Consider the following 16,969-nt stretch of genomic DNA (forward strand, 5'->3'; position numbering starts at 1 on the left):
TAGTATCCAGTTCCATGGTAAAAAGCCACAAATGTATAAAATGAATTTCTTTTGTCTCTAGTTCTATTTAAAATTCCTAAGGGGTGGGGGAAGCTTATTCTAAAGATCTGAAAAATTAAACAAAAACTAACATGAATATTAAATATATAACTTCTTGCCAGGAGAAAACATTTCAGAATTATTCAAAGGTTCTGTGTTGGGGGTCCCCAGTACCATCACCAGGTTTGGCGATTCACTAAGAGGACTCAGAGGAATCAGCACACGGTCACCTTCATGGCTGAGATTTATTATAGTGAAAGGATATGAAGCAAAATCAGCAGAGGGAAAAGGCACATGGTACAGCTGAAGTGAACTAGATAAGCTTCCAAAAGTGACTCTCTGTCAAGTCACACAGGATCAATTCCGTTGTGACACATGTAAAGTGTTGTATACCAGGGAAGATTCATTACAGATCCAGTGCCCAAGAAGGCTGGTCATGTAGATGCCCTCTGTATAGCAGGTGACAGAATTCCAGACTCACACAAGGAAAGCAGATGTTCAGCATTATTAACCACATTGTAAACAGTTCAGGGACAGTGAAAAACCCTTATCAGCTAAGGACTAGTGGGAAAATTCCCAAAACCCAAGTTCCCACATGGCAGGCAAGGGCCAACCTTGGGAGCTCCCCTGGTCGGATAACAATCTCAGGCCTGCTGTGTTAACTCTTCTGCATGGGTTCATCATAATCACTATCTTCTGATAAATAAAAAGAATATTACTTTGTTCATTGTACTATGGTGACAAAGACAACAACCTATCACAATAAAGGACTACATCTGAAATGGTTTTACTTGTATTGACTAGACTAAGTCATCCTCATGGGTCCAAAAAAAACAAGGATTCCTATGCATCTAAGAAATTATTTGAGGTCTAAGGTCTGAGACCATGAAAATTAGTAAATCTCGCCTCATATGTTAAATGGCTAATATAAAATAAACTAATGGAAACCAAGGACAAATGCTTAAAAAATAATACAAAAATTGTAATGTATGACTTTATTATAAATAGTGGTAGCTTTAGATATAAAAATGCAGAAAGGTTTATCTTTAATTTAAATGCTTAAGTGTAGCTCTCAAGACTATACTTTTAAAAGTCATTTTTTCATTTCAGTTATAACCCATATAAATAAAGCATTTTTGAGAAATAAAGCACTGTTTTATACTGTATTTACTCCTGTAAATGAGTAACAAGGAAACTTTTCAACGAATTTTTCATCAATATGAAAAAATTCTCATACATTTCATTCAATAAAATCCTACTAAGCACACAGAAAGCCCAAAGCACTGAAAATCATGTGATCTAGCATCAACACATGATCATCATCATTACTGTAATACTATTATGATAGTTTTTCCTCAGCCAGGCACAGTGGCTGACACCTATAATCCCAGCACTTTGGGAGGCCAAGGCAGGTGAATCACTTGAGGTTGGGGTTCAAGACCAGCCTGGCCATTAAATACAAAATTAAACACAAAAATTAGCCAGGCATGGTGGCACCTGTCTGTAATCCCAGCTACTCATGAGGCTGAGGCAGGAGAATCATTTGAGCCTAGAAGGCAGAAGTTGCAGTGAGCTGAGATGCTACGGCACTCCAGCCAGGGTGACAGAGTGAGACTCGGGTCGAAAGAAAAGGAAAGGAAAGGAGAAAAAAAAAGAAAGGAAAGGAAAGAAAGAAAAATAGAGTGTCCTCAAAAAACTTACTTATTTTTGGTCAGATTCCAATTTCTCCCACTAAGATTAAAACTATACCTGGAAAATTACTGAGTTCCTGCAGGATAATGATAACCAACAAAGAATTCCAAATTCCATGTCATTCTACCAAAAGTATAAACAAAACTACTAATGCCAATATAGGAACTGAGATAAAAAAAAATCCTACAGAATATAAATGTACATGGAAGTGAAGAAATGAGTATCTACAACTTCAGTAATCCATGCAAGAATAGGAAATAAGGTGGAGACTGTAGGGGGAAAAAGGAATAAGGGATCCCGGCAGACGTAAAACACATGAGGGAAAATCACCCCAAGAAAGTGAGAATCTTAGATGAATTGGAAAACACTGAGAGCAGGTCTACAACTTGGTGGGTAAGAAAACTGGCTCCCACACAACATAAAGAAAGGGGCTTGGAAGTACACAGGAACAAACACGGCAGTCTTAAGAATGCACCACTTTGTGGGGAGTGGAAACAACTTAGAAGAAGCAGACAGGTATTAGTGGCTTGGGATAAAGTGAAACAGAGAAACAAGTCATGGAAATTAAGGGACCTATGGAAACATAAATTACCTCAGAATCAGAATACACACCACTGTAAGGAGGAGGAGAGAGGAAGGGGCGGGGGAGGAAGAAGCGAACTGGAGGCGTGCCGGGGGGCGGGAACGGCAGGAGAAAAATAAGGTTGCTGCACTCAACCTATTCCACTTTATGAACAGAAAGGGTACTTTCATTAAGAAATCAGTAGGCCACCCAAAAGTCTAGCCAACACCACCCACCTATGAACTACGGTTTCTGGTCTCGTCTACGGGGGAAAAAAAAAAAACATTTTAAGAAGCAGCAAATGATCAACAGCATCTATGCAAGGCTACTACAAAAAGAAATCAGAAAGAAACAAAATTCTTCAACTGATGAAAAATTTCTCTGAAAACAAAACTACGAAGAGAAACCAAACCAAAATACTCCAACCTAAAGTAAGTATCATTAAACCAGCAATTGAAGACACAAAATCTCAAATCAGAAATTAAACAACTAGAAATAGAAGGAAAGAAAAAGGTTACATGACAGTAAGACTCAGGAAACTGATATTTTTATAAAAGCAAAACATAGAATCCATGCAGAAATGAAGTCTGCATTACAAAATCTTCAAAGAAAAATACAGTTGACTGAAAATAAATAAAGGACATTAAGAATAGAATTAAAAGCAGATAAGAGAGGAAAAACAAAATAAAGGTTTAAGAGGGAATGGGAGAGATTGTAAAGGATTAAACATATGGAGAATTAGAGTTCCTGAAGTAGAAAAACAAAATAATGAAATAGAACTGATATTTTAAACTACAATATAATAACATTTCTAAAATTAAAGTCTAAATGTACATACTGAAAGAGTTATTTGTGTGTCTGAAAAAGGCAACCCAGAATAGTCAACTCTAAGACATAGCATAGCAAAATTATCAGCCTTCAGTGAAAAATTTAAAATATACTTTGGCCCACAAGGCAAAAAGACATCATATTCAAAGGAAGAAAATTAGATTGGCATCAGTATCTCAATAGCACCAAATAAAATTTTCCAGGAATATGTGAACAGACTACAATTTCTCCTGCAGTAAAAGAAAAATGGCTATTTCCTCAGACTTGACCCCAAAAAGAAGGCCCAACACCTTACTGAACTCTTTAGGTACTGAATGAAATAAGTTAACCTCCCACTGGAGCATTCTTCTTCATTTATATAAACTAACCCACAAATCAGTGTCCTCTGAAAAAGAAACCAATCCAAAAGGCTGCACTGCAAATGTCCAGTGAACCATGGCACGCCCTTTACCTTTGAGGACACACAAACCTAATGACTGTACGACTAATAATTTTGCTGACTAAAGCCTAGGGCAACATGAGTTGTCTTCCATGTACCAACACCAATTTGATTTCTGGACAGCACCAGCCTGACATGACTACCAAGTACAGATAAAGCCTAGTATCTCTATTTTGGGGTTCGTCCACTTGGATCTGATGACTAAAGTATGAAGCACCCACCAGGCTTTGCTTGTGAAAATTGTAAATTTAAGAGTGCAGCTGACATGGCCACCCATCAGTTTTACATTAAAAGCAGCAGCTATCTCTTCTTTTACAGGGAACTTTATCCCTAACTGTGCTACCCAACTCAAAGTCAATGGCTCAGTGGAGTCCTCAATTTACAGAGGTTCCCTAAATGCCTGGGCCTGGGTTATCGATGATTCTAAAGTGGAAACCTGATCGTGTCTGATGGGCTGCTGTGCCTGTTTTCCCTTAGAAACAGCTGTGTAATACCAAAAGCAGGTGTGGTTGTTCCGCTCAGTGAGCAGAACTCAAGGCAGTACTCCTAGTCCTGAACCCACTTTAACAGATCTTCTTACATTTTTACTGACTACTGCCACTGGCCTAACCATATGATCTGCCACTTTGAAGACTACAAACTAAGGGATAAAGACACCTCTCTTTGAAATATCACTCTTTTGGAAAACAAATCACACATGCCAACTAGTCCCCAAGAAATAACTAATGTAGATGCCCACAGTGAGGACCCATAATATGATAAACCACCTGGAATCAGGCTGCTGATTAAATCTACCTTATCAGATCACCACCACTGCTACCTGGCTCCCTTACTATAACTTTAAGCAGAAGCTATGATGAGTAGCAGACTTGAGACTCTTATCAAACACTGGCCTATTTACCTCATGGAGAAGGAGCCATGCTGGTCAGGCTATCATACCCATCCATTCTTAGCAAACTAGATATAATGAGCCTCTGTCCTTTTCTTGGGGCTACCACTGGTCCCTTACTACTATTAAGACTCTTACTGTGAGAATACAACATGTTAGATCTAGAGAACATTGTAATAGCTAACTCTAGCCATTCCACTGTGAATTTTAAAATTAAAATGTATCATATTTCCCACTTTCTGGACTATTTTACAGTCTAATAATACTGTGCCTTTTGCCACAAAAGACACCAAAACATAAGCAGTTATTCCATGTTCCCTAACATCCGTGAGCATCTGGCATTGTGACATGCTTTTGAGCCACCTCAAAAATTAACATAAAAATATATGTGACTCAACTTCCTCTCCTCTTTTTGTCCGCGCACCTTAACTAGGCAGTTTGGTGACTAAATGCATCCATCCCAAGAAAGAGTTCATCACTTCTTGGCTGCTTCCTAATAAATGATCAGGAGAAGAGATGTGGGCATTATTCAGATGTATCTGAAAATTCAAGATTCTGTCCTTACCATTCCTGGGTATAATGCTTCCTTTCCACCCTTGACAGCTACCTTGAGGAAACTCAACCCATATATCCCCTTGGTGGCAGCCTAGTTGTTGTTGTTGTTGTTGTTGTTTAAAGGCTTAGGAAATCCTAATTTTATATGGGTTTGATCACTGGGTTCTCTTGTTTTACTGACATGGTCTTAGTTAATAAGGATAATGACCACACGGCTGAGAATATTGCACACTAAGCCCTCCTCCAGAAGCCTACAAAGGCCAAAGTGAAGGATAATTTCATTAAATTATATCCTATTAATTTATATCCTATTAATTTATATCTTTATAAATTTCATTAAAATGCCCTTATTTCTTTCATATTAAAACTCTCCAGATGAACATCCAATAATCTGGATGTGAGGAGGGGATAACTGGAGAAAAAGTGAAGTTACAGATACTCAGATGGAGACACTTATTTTATGAAGGCAAGAAAAATTCTAGTATGTGTAGATGAAAATTCAGATCCTAGATGTAGAGGGAGAGATATGAAAATCTTTTGTCTTTCAGAACCACCTTTGAAGACTTTCTCACCAAAGAAAACACACTGGTTGGTGTTTTTTGGAGCTCTCTGAAACCATCCTGCTGGATCTGCCATCTTCCACCAGTGGGGTCTGAACAAACTTGGTCATTCTTAAACTCAAGAAGGAATTTATGGAAAATGTTAATGGAAGACCCTAGCTTCCACACAAAATATCAATTACCCTTCCTCTCATGTTTCTCTCGGCCCCATTCCCATGGCCATAGCTCAGTCTTTCTTAGAAGGAACAAAGGATGGCCTGTTACTGGCACAGATGAGTAAGACAGGTTAGACTATTCCCTGCCAGTCTGTCTAGAATTGTGGACACAATGTAATCATCCAAACGCAGTTGGGAGACACAAAGTCTACCAGCCAGCCAAGAGACTACACTGGAGGCACTGCCAACCTGGGTTTCTTAATGATGAAGGTCCCATTTGTGAGACCTCGACAGTTTTAAGCAAAACTTCATAAAGGCACTATATACACTCCCCAGGGCTGTACTTCTCATACAAAAGTTTAATATTATCTTCTCTTTGCTCCAATACCACACTAGGTATGATGAACTATACCTAGGTATGGATTATAAGATACCTTCAAGTGTTTATGGAAGCATATAGCCCTCAGATCACTGTAGAGAACCCTGTAAAATGAGGCTGGCCTTCAGTTACTTGGGGGAGCTACCCCAGAGGGATAATGACTTGTGTTTATGCATCCCCTGTGGGATGTTTTGTCTATGGTGAGATTCATCCAGTTAGTAAAAAGTGGTGTATTAGTTTCTTAGGGTGGCCATAACAAGTATCACAAACTGGATGGCTTAAACAACAAAAAAAAACCTTATAGTTCTGGAGGCTAGAAGTCTGAAATCAAGGTATCCATAGGGCCATGAAAACTGAAGAAAAGAGTATTTCCTTGCCTCTTCCTAGCATCTGGTGGTGACTGTCAATACTTGACATTCTCTGGCTTTCAGCTAAATCATTCCATTTCCCTATCTCTGCCACCACGAGGCATCCTCCCTGTGTATCTATAATAATGTACTAAAATAAAATTTGGTAACAAAATTGCCCTCTTCCACCAATATAGCATCACTCATATTGGATTAAAGACCTGCCCTCCCTGAGTATCACCTCATCTTAACTAATTACATCTGTAACTATCCTATTTCCAAATGAGGCCACATTCTGGGATACTTGGGGGTTAAGAATTCAGCATATCTTTTTGAAAAGAAATAATTCCACCTGTAACAGGTGGTGAGAAATTTATCACTGACTTTCTGAAGGGATCAATAATACCACTTCAGTCTCAACTCACTGAGGCATTCACATCAGCTTCAACTCACTTAGTTGTTATGGATGAGAGAACTACACTAGACTTCTTCTCTATGGACCAAGACAGATCCTGTTATACCTGTTCAAATGCCTCAGGCCAAGCAGAAAAAAACTGAGAGAGAAGAAAACATGTAATGTTCTGCTACAGTAAATATCTAATTGAAGTCATAATTTAAAAATATATGCATGTATATACACACACACACGCACACACGCACACACGCACACACACACACACACACACACACACACAGTGTTCACACAACCACATCTCTTAGCTCTGTCTACTAAAAAGGCCTCAAAGTAATAACACTACCTCAGCAGTAAAGAGTAAACCTAGCTAAGCCTTTGCTTTCTAAATATCATTTCCTACTAAGAGGAACCAGGGCTCCTTGAAAAAAGTGCCGATTACAGTTCCATGACAAGAGAATATACAAAGTAAGGTCAGACTATCTTGTGTCACAGAGTAGACTAAAGGAGATATGCCATGACGTAGGAATTGGTTCTCAATGTCAAATTTAGGACAATCTAAACATGAAGAAGAATAACAAATGAAAAGAGTCTTTTAGTAATGGATTAGGACATGAAAAGAATCTTTGAGTTGAAATGCTCAAAACAAAGGTAAATGAGGTTGGAAAAGTTTGCCTTTACAGAAGAAAGTCAACTAACTAACGTAGAAGAATTGACATAATTTTAAAATCTCCATTTCACAATCACTTATGTAATATCAAGTTCAGGCATGGATTATCAATGAATGCTGCAAGTGCTGGGTAAAAAAAATACTGAGGTACAGGATATTCACATGATTGCCCTGTATCCTTCCTCCCAAGCCTTATCTCCCCAAATACTTACTACAATAGAAAAAAAAAATCCTTGTACAATGGAGAGATCTAACAACCATCACCCTAATCAAGTGATCAATCTCAGCACTGGTGCATGAACAAGCTATTATTATGGGCCTCAAGATAATATACAATAAGAAGTATTCCAACTAACTGCTACAGTGCTCTTCCCCTGAATATAATCATGAAGAAACAATCAGACAAATCCAGAGCATGGGACACTATAAAAGACAAGTAGCTTGGATTCCTGAGGGAAAAAAAAGAAAGTCAATGTCATTAAAAGAAAGACTTTTTTTTTAAAGTGTAGAAATGTTGCAGATTAAAAAAAAGAGGTGTAACAATCAAACGTAACAGATGAACCTTAACTGGATCTCATATGGCAGAGGGCTAGGGGAGGGAAATAAAAGACATTTTGGAGACAAATGTAAAATTTAAATATGAACTGTATAATAAGATTAGATAATTGAACTAATATTAATTACTTTAAAGTTAAAATGGTGTTCTAATTATATAAGAATAGTCTTGGCTGGGCACGGTGGCTCACGCCTGTTATCCCAGCCCTATGGGAGGCCAAGGTGAGGGGATCATGAGGTCAAGGGTTCAAGACTAGCCTGGCCAACATAGTGAAACCTCATCTCTCCTAAACATACAAAAAAAAAAAAATTACCAGGTGTGGTCGTGGGCGCCTGTAGTCCCAGCTACTTGGGGGGCTGAGGCAGGAGAATCGCTTGAACCTAGGAGGCAGAGGTTGCAGTGAGTCATGGCCCTGCCACCGCACTCCAGGCTGGGCGACACAGCCAGACTGTCTTAAAAAGAAAAAATAAATAGGCTTAAACTTAAGAGATGCATTCCTGAAGTATTTAGGGATGATATTCCATGATGTATGTAACTCATAGGTACTTTTTTGCTAACATTTGACTAATTTTTTACCTCAAAATGCAAAGTAGCAAAATGTTAATAATTAGTAAATCTTGGTAAAGGGTAGCACAGGTGTCCACTGTATTAGTTTCATTTTTCTGTAAGTCTGAAATTAAAAAGACGAAGAGACTACAGCTGGACTTTAAATGGAAAAAATATAGAATATAGAAAAGAATTCAAGGAATGCTACAGTGTCATACATATAATATCAATGTTTGTTGAAAACAGTAAAAATGTTGGGATTATCCTGTCTGAGGAGGAGATACCTGGGAAGAAAGTTAACACAGTGAAGTTATATCATATGCCTTGTTCAACATAAAACATTTAAAAAAATTAAACTACATAGCTCAGCAATAACTTGAGGGCATCATTTATACCAAACAGGTATAATTCACTCAAGCCAGAAATGTTTCTCGCATTAGTCAAACCAGAAAAAGAATGTGTAAACAGCATGACAACTTCCCAGTCTTGACAAAGAGGTAAAATACCTTGTTCAGGTAGGCAAGCAAATGAAGGAAACTTAAAAATTAAGGGCCATGAAGAAAAATTACCAAAGGTATAGAAGAAATGATAAGGGTTGTAGTACCAAACCCAAATCAAGCAATATACTTACATTGCTTTACGTGATGTACAAGGGCAATTTTATCGAACCCAAGTTTCACCTTATCTGTTAATTTTAGACTCTAATCCCATGAGAGGTGTGACCTCTCTCAAACGAAACAAAAGGGTGATAGGCTCTTTTCCACATGATTTTAGCCTGCTATAATCATGCATTGCGAGATGCACCCCTGAATAAAACCTTCTCATGATCATATGAGTTTAGAATATGCTGGCAGATGGATCACTGTCCTAAGATGCTAATAATCTTAGCTGGGAATACAAAAGCAAGACACAATTACAGTTCACAGAATAAAGACAATAATGAATATGTGCACTTAAGAAAAGCATTAAATTTTAATAGCTCTGGAGTCACAAATCGCAACCGTGAACAGGTACTAGCTGTGTTACTTTGGATAAATTATAATCTCTCAGCTTTAAAACTCACATCTATGAAATGAACTTTTTTCATATCTAACTTTCAAAATAATGAGAATCACGATTTTATATAGACACACATATATATACATACATATATATATATTGTATATACAAGAGACTTCACATACCATCCTCAATAGTTTACACATAATAAACAATAATTTTATTTTGTTGGGGGAGAATGGATGTTAGTTAATATCTAATATGTCAATGAAATAAGTTATTCATCACTCTTTTCAAATAATTTGTAATTTACCCATTTTTCATTTAACTGGAGTCCAACAATACATTAATCTCCAACGCATCACCAAAACTTTGGTTATACATGCAACTCACTTGATTCTACATACAGTTTTTTATTTCTCTTAAACTGAATATTCTTCTTAGATCTACTGATCCATAATAATATCCCTCGATGAGGGTATTTTGTTCTTAGAATTTATAATAAACCCTGGAAGAGATAAGTAATTTTGTAGGAGAATACATCTAAAAGAGTTAGCAATTATGAAGAATATTCTCTACAGTATAATTTGATTTTTTAAAAAGTTTGGAGTTAACACTTAAGGGAGGTGAGAATTATATCGAGTAGTCTTAATTAACAACTTTATTTGGCCAAGGAGTGTGATGTTAGCACTGAGGGAGGTGAGAATTGAATTCAGAAATTTGTGAATAAACTGACTGTGTGAAAGAAGAGCAGAATTATCTGCTAAAAGGGCTTACAAGGAAGCCAAAAGCTCATTCACCAGTCCTTAAGCAAGGAATATCAACTGAAGAATCTAAGTGCAAGTTAACTCAAGAAGAAAATTTTGCTTTTTCTTAAAGAAAAGAAAAAAGCAGGAAAGTCTCAAAAAGGAAAGTCCTATGATTTTTAAATTTTAACTATGAACTTTTCAAAGATTCCATACAATGATAAACATTCGGCAGTGGTATAAAAGTGGTCCACAAGTACACTGACACAGAAGGACCCGGGAGTAAAGTACTAATTCAGGTGAAAATAAAACCAAGATGGCCAGAAATGACAAGGTGGCTTTCTTGTGCATCTGCAACTCACTCTGAGGCTTCAATTATTATTCAGAAATATAATTTAAATAATTTTTCTTGAAAAATATTTCTGGAAACGCATCTTTACATCTTGGTTACCACTGGAGGAAACTGGATAAAAGATGTGTACCTACAATTAACCTCAAAATAAAAATTTTGATTTAAAAAAGTATTTGCTGTATGCTTTTGGCCAAGTATGTATATTTGTCCAAAGCTTTCTTTAATTTGTTCCTCCTGACAAATACTTCATTCATTTAAAACTGTTTACTTCCATAGCATAGAAAAAAATTCCTACTCACTGGCAGTATCAAAAATTAAACTGGCTACCCTAGGTAAAAGTGAGTACTCACTATTAAAAATTTAAAACAGAATATATTTAAGGGGGCTACTTCATTAAGAGTAACCTACAAGGCAATCTGCAGAATATAAAGATGAAAAAACCGTTTTATGATTATATGTGCAACTGGTCAATAAATATTTTACCTGCCCACATTAAAAGAATATCAGCCTATCCATATCATTTTCTAAAATACACTGATTTTTTAGCTTATTTTTAAATGCACAGTTATATTTGACTATTAAACAACTGTTTAATTATCATATATATATCTTAAACATAAAAAATATATATGTAAGCCATGGATAATTGTTTTTAGCATTTCTTAAAACATAAATTACCTGCACACAGAACACTGCCGCTGAGGCTGAAGAGCAGTGAACATAACAATCATGGAATAGTTCCGAGGTGGGGCCTTTATAAATTTTCGGAATTTATCACCATTCATTCGGAAGATTGAGCGTCTGGAACTCCATTCCATCAGCTGCTCTACTTTTTCAGCTAGAAGATTCTGTAAGTAAACCACAGAAATTTACATTTACTAAGAGTCAAAGTCCTTTTGTTTGAATTTCATATAAACAAAATTGCATGAGATTATATTTTACCCCAAATTAACTTCTGTTAAAAGACCTTGCTTTGGTGAATATATTCACTGTTAACTGATCATAAATGTATAAAAAATTTTTTTTCTAATGATATGCAAGTTTATAAAAAAGTTAAAAGTGAAACCATATTTCTGCCCCAAGAAAGGTAGAAAAGACATATATTTTCCTAATATTCAGGTTTTTTTGGCCTTATATATCCCAGACCAGTTGCTAGAGAAGTCCGCAATCCAAGAACACCAACGGCGGCAGACAGAAGGGAAAAAGAAAAGGCTCAAGTAAGCTCTTGCTATCCCCAAAGGACAAAGAAAGGGGAAGCCCAGTAAAACAAAATAATAACTGCTCTACTCTAGCCAAGCATCACAGCAAAAGGAAAACAAAACAATAAAAACTACAGGCTCACAACCACCCCCACAAATACAACACTGAAACTATACACAGGAGTGTTATGTGATTCTACTTATATTAAAGTCAAAAATAGGAAAAGTTGATTACTGTGGTAAAAGTCAGTATGGTGGCTATTCTGGGAAGCACAGAGACTGGGAGACACCACAGGTGGAGCTGGGCTACTAGTAATATTCTGTTCCTAGAGAGTTTTGGGAGGAGAGAGCATTGTAGTTTCTTTATAGAAGGCTCTAACAGCTGGGCATGGTGGCTCACACCTGTGTAACCCCTAGCACTTTGGGAAGCCAAGGTGAGAGGATCACTTGAGCCCAAGGAATTCAAAATCAGCTTGGGCAACATAGTAAGACCCTGTCTCTACAAAAAGATAAAACAAGGCTCTTATCTTGAAGATCATTCATTTTACTTAAACTCAAGTCTGAGAAGTTAACAACTCTACAACACTGTATTCCTACAAAAAAAAAAAGAAAGAAATTCCCTGCCATTGAAAACCAAGCAAATATCAGTGGTTAGGAGAGACAGGCTTGAATTGTGCCATTTAACCAAGCTCTACTACTCTAGAAATCAGAGAAAAAAGTAAACTCTTTTGCCTCTCAAGTGAAAAAGTAAAAGTGACTCAGAGAGACTGGGCACAAACACATGAAGAAGAGAGAAGAGAAGCCACCTTAACTCTTACCCTGAGTTAAGGTAAAAGACTTGCTGCAGTGCTTTGCACCCACCTGAACAAGGAAAAAAAGATAAATGGAAAGAAATGGAAGGAAGGAAGGGAAGGAAAGTATCTGGAAAAAGAGCATAGTAATCAGTAGAGAGAGAACAGATATGCATGCATGCTAACTGTATGAAAAAGAAAAATTATAGCTAATGACTTGGCTGTGTTTGTTTTCTTGAAAGACAAAATTTTGGCACAACCAAAGGGCATAAGCTGGGCTACTAGTAATCTTAACTTACTAGTAATCTGATCTTAAACTCAAAACAAACAAATTACTTGCATTTAGTTATACGTATATATATATATTTGCAGTCTGAGTTTTATATATATATAAAACTTTGGAAATGTACTTTATATATATGTATATTTTTATTAAAAATATATATATTTTTTTACATATATTTTATGTATATTATATATACATACATTTCCAAAGTAAAATAAGCTTATTAAACTGAAAATGAAAACTTATTTCTCTGCCTCATCAATATACCCAAAACAGTTGAAAATGACATAGAAGGACTTTTACTAATTTTTCTTACTTTTAATTCTGAGAAGCAAAGTGAGGTTATTTTGCATTTAGTCATATACATATACACACACACACACACACACACACACACACATACATATATGTTGCATTTAGTTATATATATATACACACATATATATACATACACGTGTGTATGTGTATGTATATGTATATACATATATATGTGTATATACACATGTATATATGTATAGTATATATAACTAAATGTACGTAAACATGTATATATATATATTTGCAGTCAGTTTTATATATATATAACTTGGAAATGTACTTTATATGTATTATATATTTTTACATATATTTTATGTATGTATATTATATATATACACATACATAATACAAAGTAAAATAATAATCTTATTAAACTTAAAATGAAAACTTATTTCTCTGCCTAATCAATATACCCAAAGATGAAAATGACACAGAAGAACTTTTACTTTTAACTTCAAAATGCAAAGTGAGGTTATTTTCCATGTTAGGCGTAATAGTACTTGCCTTACAGAAAACTGTTATACATTTAGTAAAATTTAAACTCTTCAGTATTTGCCAATACACGCAATGAACCAATTTACTATGTAAATTCTTTTGAGCCTTGAAAACATTTTAAAATAGTAAGATAAAAACTATATAAATAAAATACTAATATATTAAATATTTAGGGACTGTGACCCTCTATGAAAAGAATGGAAATCAAGCAGGGTAATCCACTAAAGAGAGCAGAAGGGAACTGCTCTAAGAAAGTTACTTACCTATGAGTTACCTCAGTATTTTGGCATACTTTTCTTATTAAATACATGGACAACACACTCTCACACAGACACACACCACACGCACTTTTATTACTCTTTGAATTTCTACAATAATCTTACTGTTCTTCATATTTAAAAATCCCATTCATACCAAAAATGTATCTATGAAAATAGTAAATAACTGTAAAGGGCCAAAGATTTCACTTTACTTTTAAGTTATCAAATAAGCTAGCCATAGTTTCATGGCTGCTGAAAGAAATAAGACTCCTGAGTCTGGTACTCCTATTTCCCATGCTTACCACCTTCAAGGTATAACGAAACTCATTTACAACCCTGATCACGAATGAAAATTTCTTAGAGAGGAATATTTCTTATTTAAGTAACAAGGGACTAGGTTAAATTACACGTGTCTTTAAAAAACAAAACACAAAAATGAATACTCATTACTTGGCTTAACTGAAATCCTTTTTGTAGTACACTTCTAGTTACCATACAGTTACTATATTCCTTCAAAATTAGGCAAATATAAATATTTCATTTTTCTAAATATTGAAAACCACTGTGCTACAGATTTCAGGGTACACAGTCATGTTTAATATTAAAAAATCAAAGCAAAATATAACTTTTATACAATCATGTCTTGAAAAATGTAGAATTCCAACTATATGTAATTTTCCCATTACAAATATTCTGGAAAAAAATTTTAAAGAAAATGCCCATTAGTCCCATAATTTTGCATCAGTCCGACAAACTGGTGTTTTTCGTTTCTGTGACTACACTTTCCTTAAATGCCAATGCTATCTGCAGTTCATTAATATATTAGAGTGTGAGATTCAGTATACCCTTACCAGACTAGGGTATTCATTCTTACTCATTTTCTGTATCTCTTTATGGTATAGACATAGGCACTCACACCTCCAAATCAGTAGGTGAAAATGGTATTTTATTTTAATTTGCAGTTTGTTTGTTTGTTTTCTGAAACAGCCTCCCTCTGTCACCCAGGCTGGAATACAAGGGCTTAATCTCAGCAAACCACAACCTCTACCTCGAGGGTTCAAACGATTCTCATGCCTCAGCCTTGCACTGTTATTTCTGGCAAAATTGAGCCATTTTTCACAATTCCAAATGCTAGAATTCTCTTTCTTACTAATTATATCTCATGTCTTTTATCCTAGATCTACTCATAAATAAAATCTGTCCTACATAAGAGATAAAAATATGTGGCATAAAACTCTTTCCAGACTAATCAATACTAAAACAATAGTAGGATAAAATTTTGTCACTTCTAAATTGTTTTTCTTTTTGCTTATGGGGTGAACAAGGAAGAGCAGAGAGCAACTAGAACTGAGAAAAGTAGCATTTTAAAAGCATATACTGTATTTGATTACATTTTGTGAATTATTTATCTTTAAAAAGTCTCTATTATATGAAAAATATCAATTATTTAAAAGCAGGAAAAACAAATCCATGTTCTATAATAACAATAAATACCAAATCATAGTGAAAGGAAGAACTGAAATCTCTCTTCTCTTCTCTTAGAATCCTAACTGCCTGATTATTCAAACACATCTCTCCCTTTAACCAACCTAGAATATCAGTAAAATACACAAAAACTTTTTTCTTTGATTTGTAAGTATGAAACAACTTTTCATAATTTCTTCCAAACGAACAAACAATCACAGCCTTAACAAAACAGAGACAAGACCAGTCTAAGTAGGGTGTATGTGTGCGTTGATGGGGAGAAGGTATATGTTGAAAAGTACAAGTAGGTCATGACCTATAAGCAGGGTGTGTTCTAAAAAAAAGTAATAATAATAACAATAATAATTTCTTCCAAAACACAGCATATAAGGTAATGGAAGTGTTCTGACTCAGGACTAGTGGTAGAGCCATGAGTGTGCATTTGTCAAAACCCACAGAAATACAGTCATGTGGAACACAGTGACATGAATCAGTCAACAACAGACTCCATATACAAAGATGGTCCCATAAGATTATAATGGGGCTGAAAAATTCTTATCTCCTAATGATGATGGGTAGCCATGGTAACACTGCTGCACAATGCATTACTCCTGTGTTTGTGGTGATGCCGGCATAAACAAATCTACTGGCTGCCAAACATGTAAGAATACAGCATATGCAATTATGTACAGTATACAATACTTGATAATAAACAACTTTGCTACTGGCTTTATGAATTTACTATACTATACTTTTTATCTTTAGACTGTACTCCTTCTGCTAATTTTTTTTAAGTTAACTGTAAAACAGCCTCAGGCAGGTCCTGTATGAGGTATCCAGAAGAGGATGTTATCCTAGGAGATGACAGTTTCACGTCTGTTACCGCACCTGAAGACCTCCCAGTGGGACAAGATATGGAAGTGGAAGAGAGTGATGCAGATAATCTTGACCCTGTGTCGTGAGGATTAGCCAAGGCTAATGTGTGTGTGTCTTAGTTTTTAACAATAAACTGTAAGAAGTTTTTAAAACTTAGAAAAAAGTTTACAGAATAAGGACATGAAAATATTTTTGTATTTTAACCTAACAGTTTATTACAAGAGTCAAAAAGTAAAAAAAAATTAAAAAGTTTACAAAGTAAAAAATTCACCCAGAGCAACTTTCAGGCCTGAAAGCTCCATTCATGGAGAGTGCCCTAGACAGGTGGACCATTTTTCATCTTTTATACCATATTTTTACCATACCATTTCTATATTTAGACATGGTTAGATATAAAAACACTGATTACTGTGTTACAAATGCCTACAGTATTTAGTAGAGGACCACGGTGCACAGCTTTGTACCTCAGGAGCTATACTGCACAGCCTAGGTGTGTAGTAGACTGTACCATCTAGGTTTGTATGTATACTCCATGATGTTTCCACATGACACAT

The 16,969-nt window shown here is 35.6% G+C and overlaps 1 protein-coding gene across 8 annotated transcripts in view; it reads right to left on the minus strand.

The window, feature by feature from the left end:
* Positions 1-16,969, minus strand: part of TUSC3 (tumor suppressor candidate 3) — a 205,419-nt gene that overhangs the window by 128,824 nt on the left and 59,626 nt on the right. For all 8 annotated transcript variants that reach the window (XR_013525572.1, XR_008475907.2, XR_013525573.1 and 5 more), the window contains exon 2: positions 11,405-11,574. Coding sequence is in view for 4 of the 8 variants with exons in the window: in XM_008979244.5 (XP_008977492.1) it covers positions 11,405-11,574 (170 nt within the window). In the remaining 4 variants the exon portion in view is untranslated. The remainder of the gene's footprint in view (positions 1-11,404; positions 11,575-16,969) is intronic.

The sequence above is a fragment of the Callithrix jacchus genome, chromosome 13 (genome assembly GCF_049354715.1).
Source record: "Callithrix jacchus isolate 240 chromosome 13, calJac240_pri, whole genome shotgun sequence".
In the NCBI taxonomy this organism is placed as follows: Eukaryota; Metazoa; Chordata; class Mammalia; order Primates; family Cebidae; genus Callithrix; species Callithrix jacchus.